Source organism: Phoxinus phoxinus, assembly GCF_949152265.1.
Source record: "Phoxinus phoxinus genome assembly, chromosome: 5".
Classification (NCBI taxonomy): Eukaryota; Metazoa; Chordata; class Actinopteri; order Cypriniformes; family Leuciscidae; genus Phoxinus; species Phoxinus phoxinus.
Genome location: NC_136880.1, coordinates 44,147,620 through 44,162,787, shown reverse-complemented (window position 1 = coordinate 44,162,787; position 15,168 = coordinate 44,147,620). Strand labels below are relative to the sequence as shown.

Sequence of the window (15,168 nt, the reverse complement as noted above, 5' to 3'; positions counted from 1 at the left end):
GGTTGACTTGTAGGCTGCAGGATCCAGCAGGAACGTCGGCTGCTACAAGGGGCTTCCAATGGCAAGACTAGAGCAGAGCTGGCAACCCGGATGCCGAAACACTACTGACTCCGTGATTGGTAGATAGGTGGAGGGTGGCGCATCAGGCCAAAACACAACATGACAACATCAACATCAGTTGAGGGCCAGACTACTGTTGTCAGTGATATAAGTTTGTGAAATGAACATGATTTCTTAATGTCTACTGACATATCAGGGCCATTTTATGATTAATTGAAATACATTTCTTACATACGGTTCCTTTAAGTTAACAAGTATAGAGAGTATATATAATGAGAGAGTGCAGAATAAAGCTAATATCATTGTTAATGACATGAGGCTTCCCTATTCTTATGCTTTCCCAGATGCATGAAAAACAGGTCCAAACTATCTTATATCCCCCAACCAATTCGATTTTTAAATTCTACTTCCAGTGTTGATTGATGGTCAGCTGGTCTGTTTATCCTAAATAATAAGATTGATTTGCTTTAAATTATTGTTTGTACATGCCAACTGTGATATGTTTTAAATGTCTGTGTGAGCTTGCTGCAAACTACTTTCCCTACGGGGACAAATAAACACCACTACTGTCGCTGTGCAAGCGCATGTGTCGGAGACAGTTGTCCTGTCTGGAGAAGGTTTTACTGCACATCTGACAGCGGAAGGGTTTCTCACCCGTGTGCACTAGTCTGTGTGTTAAAAGACGCTTCCTCTGTGTGAAGCTTTTCCCGCACTCCTCACAGCGGAAGGGTTTTTCGTCCATGTGCACTAGTTTGTGTGTTAATAGCCGCCCCCTCTGTGGGAAGCCTTTCCCGCACTCCTCACAGCGGAAGGGTTTGGGTCCTGTGTGCTTGACGGCATTCTGAGTTTTGGGCAAACAGGAGCTTGAATGTGAGGATGGGAGTGTGTTGAACGGTGTCGAGTCGGACTCGCTCGTGCTGGGTGAGCTTCTATGGGAATCCTGAAGATTCAAGTCGTAGTCAATGTCTTCAAAGCCAAAGCTCTCGTTCTGCAGAACAGCCAATAAACCGGACTGAGTCGACGCGGTCACCGGATCCTCCATCCCATATGGATCTGTAAAACTCTGGGAATGTTGCTCCGACTCCACAAGACTTTCCGGATGGTCGAACGCTTTCCCTGAACACCATAAACGAGTGTTTCCATCATGGCAGTGGTTTTGTCCTTCACACTTCTGCTTTTCCTGAACTTGATTCAGAGTCTGATCCACAAGTTCTTCCACCTGTTCGATCTTCATCTCGAACTCCAGTCCGCTGAGCTCCTCTTCCTCTGGTTCCTTCAGTGGCGTTACGGACTCTTCCTGTTTCAAAAGCTGTGAATTCACATCCGGCACATGTGAAAAGTGAGCTTTCTCCTCGGAGAGATTCTTCACAATGACCTTTTCCTGACTGTGATGATCAGCCGGAGCTTCCCGCGCATGAGCCGTTACACCTGTGGAGAAATACAAGTCATAAGTCTTTAAGATATTTTAATTTAAATTCTACAACAAAACAAATAGCTCTTGGTGTAAAAGCTACATAGCTTCTACAAATCAGTAGGCTAATGAACCATGATAATATTTTAATGCATTTACCTTTAATAAAATATATACACACACATACACACACTGTATGATGTTATTTTATATTATTAAAGAGATAGTTCACCCAAAAATGTAAGTTCTGTCATTGACTACTCACCCTTGTGTCGTTCCAAACCCGTAAGACTTTCATTAATCTTCGGAACAAAAATTAAGATCTCTTTAATGAAATCTGAGAGATTTCTTTCCTTCCATTGACAGTCTACGCAACTAACCATTTTGACGCTTCGAAAAGTTAACAAAGAAATCATAAAACATATCCATATGAACTGAGCGAGTTAGTCCAAATTTTCTAAAGAAACTTGATGGGTTTATATAAAGAACAGACTTAAGTTAGCCTTTTATTAACATATAAACATTGATCAGCGAACATAAAGAGAAGCTACAATGAAAGGGCTTGAAGCGTGAGAACAAACCTCTAGCGGAAGCTCAAGCGTGCTGCGTAACACGAGAATGATCCTCATTGGTTCTTGAGAAGCTCAAGCGTGATGCGTAACACGAGAATGAATCTCATTGGTTCTTGAGAAGCTCAAACGTGCAGCGTAACACGAGAATGAATCTCATTGGTTCTTACAGAAGCTCAAGCGTGATGCGTAACACGAGAATGAGCCTAATTGGTTCTTGCACGTCAGGTGAACATGCTTGAGCTTCTGTTTACCATATCTGATGTGAGTTGATACATTTTATATGTGAATAAAAGCCTAAATTCAATCTGTTCATCATATAAAGCGATCGAACCTCCAGAAAATTTGGACTTAACTGCTCAATTAATAAATGGATTAGTTTTACGAACTCTTTATGAACTTTTTGAAGCGTCAAATTGGAAGTTGCGTAGCTGTCTATGGAGGGACTGAAGTCTCGAGTGATGCTCATGGAGATCATGGACACAAGTGAGTATGAACTGATGACTTAAAGTGATAGTTTACCCCAAAATTACAATTCTGTCATCATTTACTCGCTCTCATGTCTTTCCAAACCCATAAGCCTTTCGTTCATCTTCAAACACAAATGAAGATTTTTTTAATGAAATCTGAGAGATTTCTGTCCCTCAATTGTCAGTCTACGCAATGAGTTTCTGTTCGCTGAGTTTATAGCTCAGTGTTTATATGTGATTAACAGCCTAAATTAAATCTGTTTATCAAATAAAGCAATCTAGTCTCTTCAGAAAATTATATTCATGAAACGACAAAATTGCGTAGAGTAGACGGTCAATAGAGGGACAGAAATCTCTCAGATTTCATTAAAAGATTTTCATTTGTGTTTCGAAGATGAACAAAAGTCTTACAGTTTTGGAAAGACATGAGAGTGACTAATTAATTAAATTATTATTATTATTTTTGGGGGGGAGGGGGGTGAAGTAACCCTTTAACTTATTTATGCATTAAAATGTTTTCTCCTCTAACATATTTGAGACTCTTATTGTTTTGATCCGTGACATTATTTGACTCCTGCATCCACATGAAGTCTCTAGAACAGACAAACAACACAACAAATAAACATACACATATTCATGCAATACATAGTGTAAACTAAATTGTCCAGAAAAACATGACAGCAACGATTTTACATCAGAAAGTCGTGGGTTTTATTGTCACTTGCAAAAATGCATCTTATCGATGCTCCCATTTTAAATAATTCACACAAACACGAAGTAGCAGAAACAACATTAAAGACATATAGCATAATTTTACAGGCTATAAAATGAAAAAATGTATTAATATATATATAAATTAAATGCATTTTATGTGACAGTTGTTGTTTATCAAATAGATAATGATACTGAATACTGAAAAAAAGTATATCAAACTAAAAGCAATATTACAAAATTCTATAAAGTATGTCAAAACAAGTCAAATTTAAAACAATGTGGCATTTCTTAAAATCTTGTCAGCATGGATCTGTGACAGTGAATGCTACCAGTACGCATACGCCTCCTCTTCAGTGTGGCTGCGCTGGTGCAGTTTTAGCGAGTTCAAGTGTGAGTAGGACTTGCCGCATTCTTCACAACTGTAGGGTTTCTCTCCGGTGTGCGAGCGCTGGTGTGAGATCAGGTGAGAGTTGCAGTAGAAGCCTTTGCCACACTGAGGGCAGGTGTACGGTCTCTCTCCGGTGTGGATTCTTTGGTGGATCTTCAGGTAGAAGCGTGTAGTGAAGGTCTTTCCGCACTGAGGGCAGCGAGAGCTTCTCTCTGCGTTAGTGTCTCCTCTGTGATCTGACGCCGCTGGAAGCGCATGGTTAGCGGCAGCGCTTCTGTACGGCTCGTCCACGTGCCGGCGGTTCGGAGACACACCTGTGACGAATCTCTCACCGGTTTCCAGAGGAGAAACGTCCAAACTCTGGGCTACGGAGTTCACTGGATATTCCTCGGACACCGGAGAATTCCACATTCCACCGGGCTTCATTTTACTCGCTAGCATAAAATCACTACCTACAGATTGACGAACAAAGAACAGAGTTCATAATTCAGAGAGGCCCATAATTCTAAAGACTGGTTAGTTGAACTAGTCCTGATATGAAGTGATCTCTGACCAACTCTAGATGGTCCTGTTGTTCCCGTGCTGAAACTATCCTGGTCTTCCACATCTGGACCCAACGGGCAAAGAGCAGGAGAAACTAGGGATGAAATCAATCATTGACAAAGTATATTAGAAAATTATATTTGGCATCTAATATAAAACAGAAAAGAACTATCATAATTCTTAGTGTGTTTACTCGGTCCACTGTCCCACTGCTCGTCCTCCATGTGTTCCTCTTTGATCTGAATGGATTTGATTCCGTCTTCCTGCAGTTTAGAAAGACAAAGAATCAGGTTACTCTATGACGTACACCGAAGAAGAATCTAATAATGAAGAATCCTTACGTTCAGTGTGAACGTCTGTGCTGAAGAAACGTCCGTGTGTCTCTCCGTCTGTAATTCTCCGTCATGATTTTCATTTATCTTTACGCAGTTGAGGTTTACCTCTGGTGAGACATTTTTTTTTAAAAAGGATGAAATGCAACATATGCTAAACATATTTAGCAACATGCATTGTTAAAGGTGCAGTAAGCGATTTCTGAGAAATGCTGTTGATATTTAAAATCACCAAAACAAACGCCTCTACCCATCTTGATAGCTCCGCCCCCAAAGTCACAATCACCTCCCCCATCATAAGTGGACACGCCCCTTATTGCTGATTGGCTACAAGTGTGTTGTGGCGCTCGGTCTGATCCACTTTTAACAGTGTTTCTCAGAAATCACTCATTTATTCACCCTCATGTCATTCCAAATCCATTGGACCCTATGCCGACTAAGCTACTGAAAGAGATGCTTATAGAGTTCATAAATCCTCTTCTTGATATAATTAATTCATCTTTGACATTAGGATACGTACCAAAAAAAAAAATCTGGCTATTATTAAACCTCTTATTAAAAAAACACAACTTTTTAGTTACAGGCCGATCTCGAATCTGCCATTTCTGTCAAAGATATTAGAAAAAGCCGTATCCTCACAACTGTGTTCCTTCCTAGAAAGAAATGATATCTGCGAGGATTTTCAGTCCGGATTTAGACCAGATGGAGGACCTGCGCCTAGTCACCACCACAACACATGATGTAGTCAGCCGGATCCGGGCCGTATCCAGATCAGATGGAGGACCTGCGCCTAGACACGACCACAACACATGATGTAGTCAGCCGGATCCGGGCCGTATCCAGATCAGATGGAGGACCTGCGCCTAGACACGACCACAACTCATGATGTAGTCAGCCGGATCCGGGCCGTATCCAGATCAGATGGAGGACCTGCGCCTAGACACGACCACAACACATGATGTAGTCAGCCGGATCCGGGCCGTATCCAGATCAGATGGAGGACCTGCGCCTAGACACGACCACAACTCATGATGTAGTCAGCCGGATCCGGGCCGTATCCAGATCAGATGGAGGACCTGCGTCTAGACACGACCACAACACATGATGTAGTCAGCCGGATCCGGGCCGTATCCAGATCAGATGGAGGACCTGCGCCTAGACACGACCACAACACATGATGTAGTCAGCCGGATCCGGGCCGTATCCAGATCAGATGGAGGACCTGCACCTAGACACGACCACAACACATGATGTAGTCAGCCGGATCCGGGCCGTATCCAGATCAGATGGAGGACCTGCGCCTAGACACGACCACAACACATGATGTAGTCAGCCGGATCCGGCCGTATCCAGATCAGATGGAGGACCTGCGCCTAGACACGACCACAACACATGATGTAGTCAGCCGGATCCGGCCGTATCCAGATCAGATGGAGGACCTGCGCCTAGACACGACCTCAACACATGATGTAGTCAGCCGGATCCGGGCCGTGTCCAGATCAGATGGAGGACCTGCGCCTAGACACGACCACAACACATGATGTAGTCAGCCGGATCCTGGCCGTATCCAGATCAGATGGAGGACCTGCGCCTAGACACGACCACAACTCATGATGTAGTCAGCCGGATCCGGCCGTATCCAGATCAGATGGAGGACCTGCGCCTAGACACGACCACAACTCATGATGTAGTCAGCCGGATCCGGGCCGTGTCCAGATCAGATGGAGGACCTGCGCCTAGACACGACCACAACACATGATGTAGTCAGCCGGATCCTGGCCGTATCCAGATCAGATGGAGGACCTGCGCCTAGACACGACCACAACACATGATGTAGTCAGCCGGATCCGGGCCGTATCCAGATCAGATGGAGGACCTGCGCCTAGACACGACCACAACACATGATGTAGTCAGCCGGATCCTGGCCGTATCCAGATCAGATGGAGGACCTGCGCCTAGACACGACCACAACACATGATGTAGTCAGCCGGATCCGGGCCGTATCCAGATCAGATGGAGGACCTGCGCCTAGACACGACCTCAACACATGATGTAGTCAGCCGGATCCGGGCCGTATCCAGATCAGATGGAGGACCTGCGCCTAGACACGACCACAACACATGATGTAGTCAGCCGGATCCGGGCCGTATCCAGATCAGATGGAGGACCTGCGCCTAGACACGACCACAACACATGATGTAGTCAGCCGGATCCGGGCCGTATCCAGATCAGATGGAGGACCTGCGCCTAGACACGACCACAACACATGATGTAGTCAGCCGGATCCGGGCCGTATCCAGATCAGATGGAGGACCTGCGCCTAGACACGACCTCAACACATGATGTAGTCAGCCGGATCCGGGCCGTATCCAGATCAGATGGAGGACCTGCGCCTAGACACGACCACAACACATGATGTAGTCAGCCGGATCCGGGCCGTATCCAGATCAGATGGAGGACCTGCGCCTAGACACGACCTCAACACATGATGTAGTCAGCCGGATCCGGGCCGTATCCAGATCAGATGGAGGACCTGCGCCTAGACACGACCACAACACATGATGTAGTCAGCCGGATCCGGCCGTATCCAGATCAGATGGAGGACCTGCGTCTAGACACGACCACAACACATGATGTAGTCAGCCGGATCCGGGCCGTGTCCAGATCAGATGGAGGACCTGCGCCTAGACACGACCACAACACATGATGTAGTCAGCCGGATCCGGGCCGTATCCAGATCAGATGGAGGACCTGCGCCTAGACACGACCACAACACATGATGTAGTCAGCCGGATCCGGGCCGTATCCAGATCAGATGGAGGACCTGAGCCTAGACACGACCACAACACATGATGTAGTCAGCCGGATCCGGGCCGTATCCAGATTAGATGGAGGACCTGCGCCTAGACACGACCACAACACATGATGTAGTCAGCCGGATCCGGGCCGTATCCAGATCAGATGGAGGACCTGCGCCTAGACACGACCACAACTCATGATGTAGTCAGCCGGATCCGGGCCGTATCCAGATCAGATGGAGGACCTGAGCCTAGACACGACCACAACTCATGATGTAGTCAGCCGGATCCGGGCCGTATCCAGATCAGATGGAGGACCTGCGCCTAGACACGACCACAACACATGATGTAGTCAGCCGGATCCGGCCGTATCCAGATCAGATGGAGGACCTGCGCCTAGACACGACCACAACTCATGATGTAGTCAGCCGGATCCGGGCCGTATCCAGATCAGATGGAGGACCTGCGCCTAGACACGACCAGAACGCATGATGTAGTCAGCCGGATCCGGGCCGTATCCAGATCAGATGGAGGACCTGCGCCTAGACACGACCACAACACATGATGTAGTCAGCCGGATCCGGCCGTATCCAGATCAGATGGAGGACCTGCGCCTAGACACGACCACAACTCATGATGTAGTCAGCCGGATCCGGCCGTATCCAGATCAGATGGAGGACCTGCGCCTAGACACGACCACAACACATGATGTAGTCAGCCGGATCCGGCCGTATCCAGATCAGATGGAGGACCTGCGCCTAGACACGACCACAACTCATGATGTAGTCAGCCGGATCCGGCCGTATCCAGATTAGATGGAGGACCTGCACCTAGACACGACCACAACTCATGATGTAGTCAGCCGGATCCGGGCCGTATCCAGATCAGATGGAGGACCTGCGCCTAGACACGACCACAACTCATGATGTAGTCAGCCGGATCCGGGCCGTATCCAGATCAGATGGAGGACCTGCGCCTAGACACGACCACAACACATGATGTAGTCAGCCGGATCCGGGCCGTATCCAGATCAGATGGAGGACCTGCGCCTAGACATGACCACAACACATGATGTAGTCAGCCGGATCCGGCCGTATCCAGATCAGATGGAGGAGCTGCGCCTAGACACGACCACAACTCATGATGTAGTCAGCCGGATCCGGGCCGTATCCAGATCAGATGGAGGACCTGCGCCTAGACACGACCACAACACATGATGTAGTCAGCCGGATCCGGCCGTATCCAGATCAGATGGAGGACCTGCGCCTAGACACGACCACAACTCATGATGTAGTCAGCCGGATCCGGCCGTATCCAGATTAGATGGAGGACCTGCACCTAGACACTAGGGACGGCGAAAACTAAAAAATGTCTTGACCGACCATCGAGCCTCATTACCCGGTTGAAACCGGTTAATCGATTAGTTTAAAATATGCTACGCTATTTAAAATACTAGCCATTTCGAGCCGTGCCTGCAATTTCGCAACTCTGTCGCATCTCTCTGCCGCTCACACACACACGGCGCCGCCCTTCCACTCATGTCACTTTTTTAAAATCCCCTACAGCGTGAAACATGAGTCCCGAAAACGCCGCCCCGAGGAGCTTGTATGTAATCGGAGGACAAACGCCTCCTTAGTTTTGAAATGGTTTGGGTACAAGGTGATCGCGTTGAAAATAAAGGCGTTTGTCTAGCGTTAGTAGCTAATTTGAAACATTGCCGCGGCTCATTTAAGAAAATGACAGCTCCGAACCGAAGAGACGCCGCTTTAGTTTGAGGTAGTGCTAACAATAATAAAGAAAGATGATGATCATCATCACCTTATCTGTTACCACTGAAATGTAGATGTAATGTATTTCCATATTTAAGCACTGGAGTATCACACAACTTACATCTGTCATTCTTTTGGTGAAATGGTCCCACACACTACTTTCTTTGCACGCTTCCTCCTGTCGTCTGCCCTGGCTCTGACCCTCGAGTGTGTTAGCCTGTAGCCTTTACTCTTCGCAAACCTTGTGAGCGCACGAACCCAAACGCTGTGACCTCGCGCCAAATGTTTTTATTGGCGAGTAATGAAACATTGAGGGCCCTATCTTGCACCCAGCGCAATTGACTTTGAACACCGACGCAAGTATCATTCCTATTTTGCACCCGTGCACAGCGGACTTTTCCCTCCACAGACGCACGTCGGTAAATTAGGAAATGAACTTGCGCTCGCGGGGGCGGTTCAGCGCAAAGAGGAGGCGTGTTCCGGCGCAAAACTTCCCTGGTGCTATTTTCCAGTTTTAGAAAGCAATTGCGCCACTGACCAGGAAAAAAACAGTCTAAAGACAGCGGCGCCGCGCGTTAGTGATATGGTATTTTAAGGGCGCGTGCTCTGCCATTATGTAGCGTGTTAACGCGCATCCACTTTGATTCTCTAATAATTATAAACAGACGCAGCAGTTTTCATTTTTGCAAATCATACATTATTACAAGGAAAAATATTAACACACGAGGGAAATCATTGTTGTGTCCGTGAAGATGTGAAAAAGATCTATCTACATTTAAAAAAAAAAAATCATCTACATTATACGCCTGTTTAACCGTAGCTGATTTGGGTGGGTTTCTCTCATCATCCCCAATGTCACTTCTCTGTGTTTTACGGCCCTGACGAGAACGTCGGTCTCCTCGGCTGTGAACCGCTCCTGGCGTGCGCTGGCAAATCCGCCATTATAATAGCGATCCGCCGTTATAATAGCAATCCGCCGTTATAATAGCGATCCGCCGTTATAATAGCGATCCGCCGTTATAATAGCTATCCGCCGTTATAATAGCGATCCGCCGTTATAATAGCGATCCGCCGTTATAATAGCGATCCGCCGTTATAATAGCGATCCGCCGTTATAATAGCAATCCGCCGTTATAATAGCAATCCGCCGTTATAATAGCGATCCGCCGTTATAATAGCAATCCGCCGTTATAATAGCAATCCGCCGTTATAATAGCAATCCGCCGTTATAATAGCGATCCGCCGTTATAATAGCGATCCGCCGTTATAATAGCGATCCGCCGTTATAATAGCAATCCGCCGTTATAATAGCGATCCGCCGTTATAATAGCGATCCGCCGTTATAATAGCGATCCGCCGTTATAATAGCAATCCGCCGTTATAATAGCAATCCGCCGTTATAATAGCGATCCGCCGTTATAATAGCGATCCGCCGTTATAATAGCAATCCGCCGTTATAATAGCAATCCGCCGTTATAATAGCGATCCGCCGTTATAATAGCGATCCGCCGTTATAATAGCGATCCGCCGTTATAATAGCGATCCGCCGTTATAATAGCGATCCGCCGTTATAATAGCGATCCGCCGTTATAATAGCGATCCGCCGTTATAATAGCAATCCACCGTTATAATAGCAATCCGCCGTTATAATAGCGATCCGCCGTTATAATAGCAATCCGCCGTTATAATAGCAATCCGCCGTTATAATAGCGATCCGCCGTTATAATAGCAATCCGCCGTTATAATAGCGATCCGCCGTTATAATAGCAATCCGCCGTTATAATAGCGATCCGCCGTTATAATAGCAATCCGCCGTTATAATAGCAATCCGCCGTTATAATAGCGATCCGCCGTTATAATAGCAATCCGCCGTTATAATAGCAATCCGCCGTTATAATAGCAATCCGCCGTTATAATAGCAATCCTCCGTTATAATAGCGATCCGCCGTTATAATAGCGATCCGCCGTTATAATAGCGATCCGCCGTTATAATAGCGATCCGCCGTTATAATAGCGATCCGCCGTTATAATAGCGATCCGCCGTTATAATAGCGATCCGCCGTTATAATAGCGATCCGCCGTTATAATAGCGATCCGCCGTTATAATAGCGATCCGCCGTTATAATAGCGATCCGCCGTTATAATAGCGATCCGCCGTTATAATAGCAATCCGCCGTTATAATAGCAATCCACCGTTATAATAGCAATCCGCCGTTATAATAGCGATCCGCCGTTATAATAGCAATCCGCCGTTATAATAGCAATCCGCCGTTATAATAGCGATCCGCCGTTATAATAGCAATCCGCCGTTATAATAGCGATCCGCCGTTATAATAGCAATCCGCCGTTATAATAGCGATCCGCCGTTATAATAGCAATCCGCCGTTATAATAGCAATCCGCCGTTATAATAGCGATCCGCCGTTATAATAGCAATCCGCCGTTATAATAGCAATCCGCCGTTATAATAGCAATCCGCCGTTATAATAGCAATCCTCCGTTATAATAGCGATCCGCCGTTATAATAGCGATCCGCCGTTATAATAGCAATCCGCCGTTATAATAGCGATCCGCCGTTATAATAGCGATCCGCCGTTATAATAGCGATCCGCCGTTATAATAGCGATCCGCCGTTATAATAGCGATCCGCCGTTATAATAGCGATCCGCCGTTATAATAGCGATCCGCCGTTATAATAGCGATCCGCCGTTATAATAGCGATCCGCCGTTATAATAGCAATCCGCCGTTATAATAGCAATCCGCCGTTATAATAGCGATCCGCCGTTATAATAGCGATCCGCCGTTATAATAGCAATCCGCCGTTATAATAGCGATCCGCCGTTATAATAGCGATCCGCCGTTATAATAGCAATCCGCCGTTATAATAGCGATCCGCCGTTATAATAGCGATCCGCCGTTATAATAGCAATCCGCCGTTATAATAGCGATCCGCCGTTATAATAGCGATCCGCCGTTATAATAGCGATCCGCCGTTATAATAGCGATCCGCCGTTATAATAGCAATCCGCCGTTATAATAGCGATCCGCCGTTATAATAGCGATCCGCCGTTATAATAGCAATCCGCCGTTATAATAGCGATCCGCCGTTATAATAGCAATCCGCCGTTATAATAGCAATCCGCCGTGGAACAAGCGCGCCGGCTCTTAAAGGGAATGTGAGAGGACGCTCTGATTGGTTTATTTCACGTTACGCCCAAACCACACCTATGAATAATGAAGCGACTTCAGACCAACACATTTTAGATTTGCGCCAGGCGCAAGAGTCATTAATCCCGCCGGGAAAATAGCAACAGCGTCGGGATCCGCCCACAAAGTTACTTGCGCTTTGCGCTTTGACACTTGCGTTTCAGAGCGTTACAATAGGGCCCTGAGTGTGAGGGATTTGTTCACTTCACACAAAAGATCTTGAAATGAGACGGCTAACTTTTACCGACTACCGACAACTTTGATCGGTTAACGTTGATACGGTCAACCATCGGTCAAACGGTCATCGGTTAACATCCCTACTACACACGACCACAACGCATCCCTGAAGTGTCAGCAGAAATTGTGTCAACTAGACTCTCCCCTGTGAAAGCCTCATCGACCAGAGGAGGCTGACAAAAGACAAAACATCGACCAGACACAAGTTTTTTCCTCTGTACAGATAAAAAAAGGTTATCAAAATGACTCCCGTTCACATGCATCTGCGTGTTTATTATGCATGCTGCATTAAGAAATACAGGTTTGGAACGACATGAGGGCGAGTACATGATAGAAGAATGATCATTTTTGTATAAATTATCCCTATAAGTGGTATTAACAACAGTACACAGCTAGCCTATCTGTTGTATAATGTGTTTTTGCAAGGGTAATAAGCATTAATACTTAAAGTTAAAATGATTTAGAATTTGCAACCCATTTTACTTCGGTATTGTAACATAATAATACTGAACCAAAGCATATGGAATGAGAATGTGAAAATTAGATGATGAAAAGTGGATGTTATTACCAGAACAGAGGCAGATCTGAATGCATAACTTTATCATAGATGAGTTTTAATGTTTGACTACAGGGGACTTTAAAGTTATAAAAAGGTTATTCCAGTAACAATAACAGAACGTTTGTTTAAAGTTATTTGGTCTTCAAGAATGTTCTCAAAACATTAATATAAATGCATTAAATACATTGCTACTGAAACGTTTTCTATTTTATTTTAGTTAACTAATTTCAGAATGACCAGAGAACACTCAAAAGTAATGTTCCAATGTTTGCAAAATTATAAAATGGAACTTTCCTTTAACAATCGCATAACCAATAATAAACGGTTTTGAAAAACTGGTGGAACTCTACACCCGTGCCTCATTCAGTGTTACGCGTCCTAGAAATATGTAAATTAGCTCCGCCTCCACTCACTCACAGCAGCTCAGAGATCACACGTTGACCTGATTTTTGAGAGCATTCAGAAAGAACATTTTCATAACTTAATTTTTTTTGGTAGCTGGGTTTTTTTCCCCGGCACTTTTTGTTAGGGTAGTAGCGCTTACCTAAGTTGGTGGCGTGTACCGACGGTTTAAACTAACAGAACGGCTGTGTCTGTCAAAACGAACACACGAGTGAATTCTACGTTAGCCTATTCCTTCATCTTCAAAGTGCAAGAACTCAAGCTAATGGGCTTGTAAACAGGGGATTTTGCTAGTTAAATGTGCACTGTAAAAATGATTGTTGGTCTAACTTAAAAAAGTAAGTTAACCTGGTTGCCTTAAAATGTTGAGTTCATTGAAATAAACAATGTAAGTTAATACAATGAAGGAGATTGGTTTAATAAATAGAAACTTAAAATACTATGTTGTCTGAACCATATTAAATATCAAAGTTGATTTGACAAAAGCTGTGATAACAAATTTGAAGGGATAACAAAAGGTTGAAGGGGCGGGGTCAAATCTTAGATCTCTAGCTATTGGCTCAACAGCCGCGAGGCCTTGCATACGTCACCGCTTAAAGGAAGTCGTTCCAGCGGAAGAAGTTTATCCACTATGATTAAAGAGTGAAATGAGCAGAAGGCAGGGATGAGTCCCGCATCATGTCGAGTGTAAACAGTGTCGCGTGTGAACGGAAGTACCTCTCTGTCCGCCGGTGTTGACTTGTGTTCCCACTGAGCGCAGGCTCGACTGGTTCTGTCGGGCTGATCGCAGCTCGCTCTCGGTAAACTGCAGTTTGAGCATCAGCGTCTCGACCTCCATCTTCCGGCGCGTCATCTCCTGCTCCACCGCGCGACTCATCTCCAGCAGCGCGCATTTGGCGAAGCGCTCGAGGATCGACGCGAGCGTCGCGTGGATATCAGCCGAAGCAGACATTAGAGCCGCTTGATGGCGAATAACACAAGGCTATGATCTGTGAAGTGTTTGACAAAGAGCTCTGCGTCCAATCTGGTGTTTCTTCTCTCTTTCAGCCACGCGCTGGGTTCGAGGACGCGCACAGGCGAGCATGTACTGTAGTGTTTACACAAATCTCACTGAACAGTTGACCGTTTTCCTGGAGGAGGGACGTCACCGTTTAAAGGACCAGTAGATTTCGCCCTGGCTTTTCTGTACCGTAAATCCTGGTGTAGAAGCGCCGCTATAAACCATCCGGGAATCATTCGATTTAAATCTCGCAAATGAAGTCTGTGATGACTCGCTTTAACTGTCATCAGCATCGTAAATCCTGCATTTTTTTTTTCAATGTACATTTATAACACTATATACTTTGTATTGTATTACCTTTGCAATCGAATTACAAAAAACGAGTTAACGCGATAGTACAATTATTTCTCCCTTCGAACTGCCGTTGTCAATCTCTCTGTATTTTTTTCTCATTTTAAAAGTTGTGAAAACACTATTGTGAGTTTTTCTTTTGCTAAATTTGAGCAAATTGGAAGACACACAAAAAAAATATTTAACGTAGTCTCTCATTCGCCGCTATAGAAGTTTACCCAACTATGACGACGGCCGCTTCTGAAAAACCCGGAAATGGGTAAAAAAAATTTGTATGCACCCAAAAAAAATGAAAGCTGGTGTTCTGCATATTTTTGACGAAAAACGGAATCAGCCACAACTGGCCCAAAAAGTGCCA

At 45.5% G+C, this 15,168-nt stretch overlaps 1 protein-coding gene across 2 annotated transcripts; it reads right to left on the bottom strand.

The window, feature by feature from the left end:
- Window positions 1-456: 456 nt before the first annotated feature.
- LOC306998721 (uncharacterized protein) lies at window positions 457-15,086 on the bottom strand. 2 transcript variants are annotated; one of them, XM_079612996.1, is made up of 5 exons: window positions 14,177-15,086; window positions 4,497-4,597; window positions 4,349-4,418; window positions 4,166-4,249; window positions 2,982-4,064 (listed from the first exon to the last, which is right to left on the bottom strand). In XM_079612996.1, exons 1-5 carry the CDS (start codon window positions 14,409-14,411, stop codon window positions 3,550-3,552), a joined length of 1,005 nt encoding a protein of 334 aa, XP_079469122.1. In that variant the 5' UTR covers window positions 14,412-15,086; the 3' UTR covers window positions 2,982-3,549. The 2 variants fall into 2 exon arrangements, with proteins under 2 accessions (XP_079469121.1, XP_079469122.1); XM_079612995.1 differs by lacking the exons at window positions 2,982-4,064; window positions 4,166-4,249; window positions 4,349-4,418; window positions 4,497-4,597 and adding an exon at window positions 457-1,488.
- Window positions 15,087-15,168: the final 82 nt, after the last annotated feature.

Excerpts from the sequence above, each read along its gene's own strand:
- LOC306998721 (XM_079612995.1), bottom strand. The coding sequence starts at position 14,411 with ATGTCTGCTTCGGCTGATATCCACGCGACGCTCGCGTCGATCCTCGAG. Across the intron at positions 1,489-14,176 it reads CAACACCGGCGGACAGAGAG|GTGTAACGGCTCATGCGCGG; the intron begins GTACTTCCGTTC and ends ATTTCTCCACAG.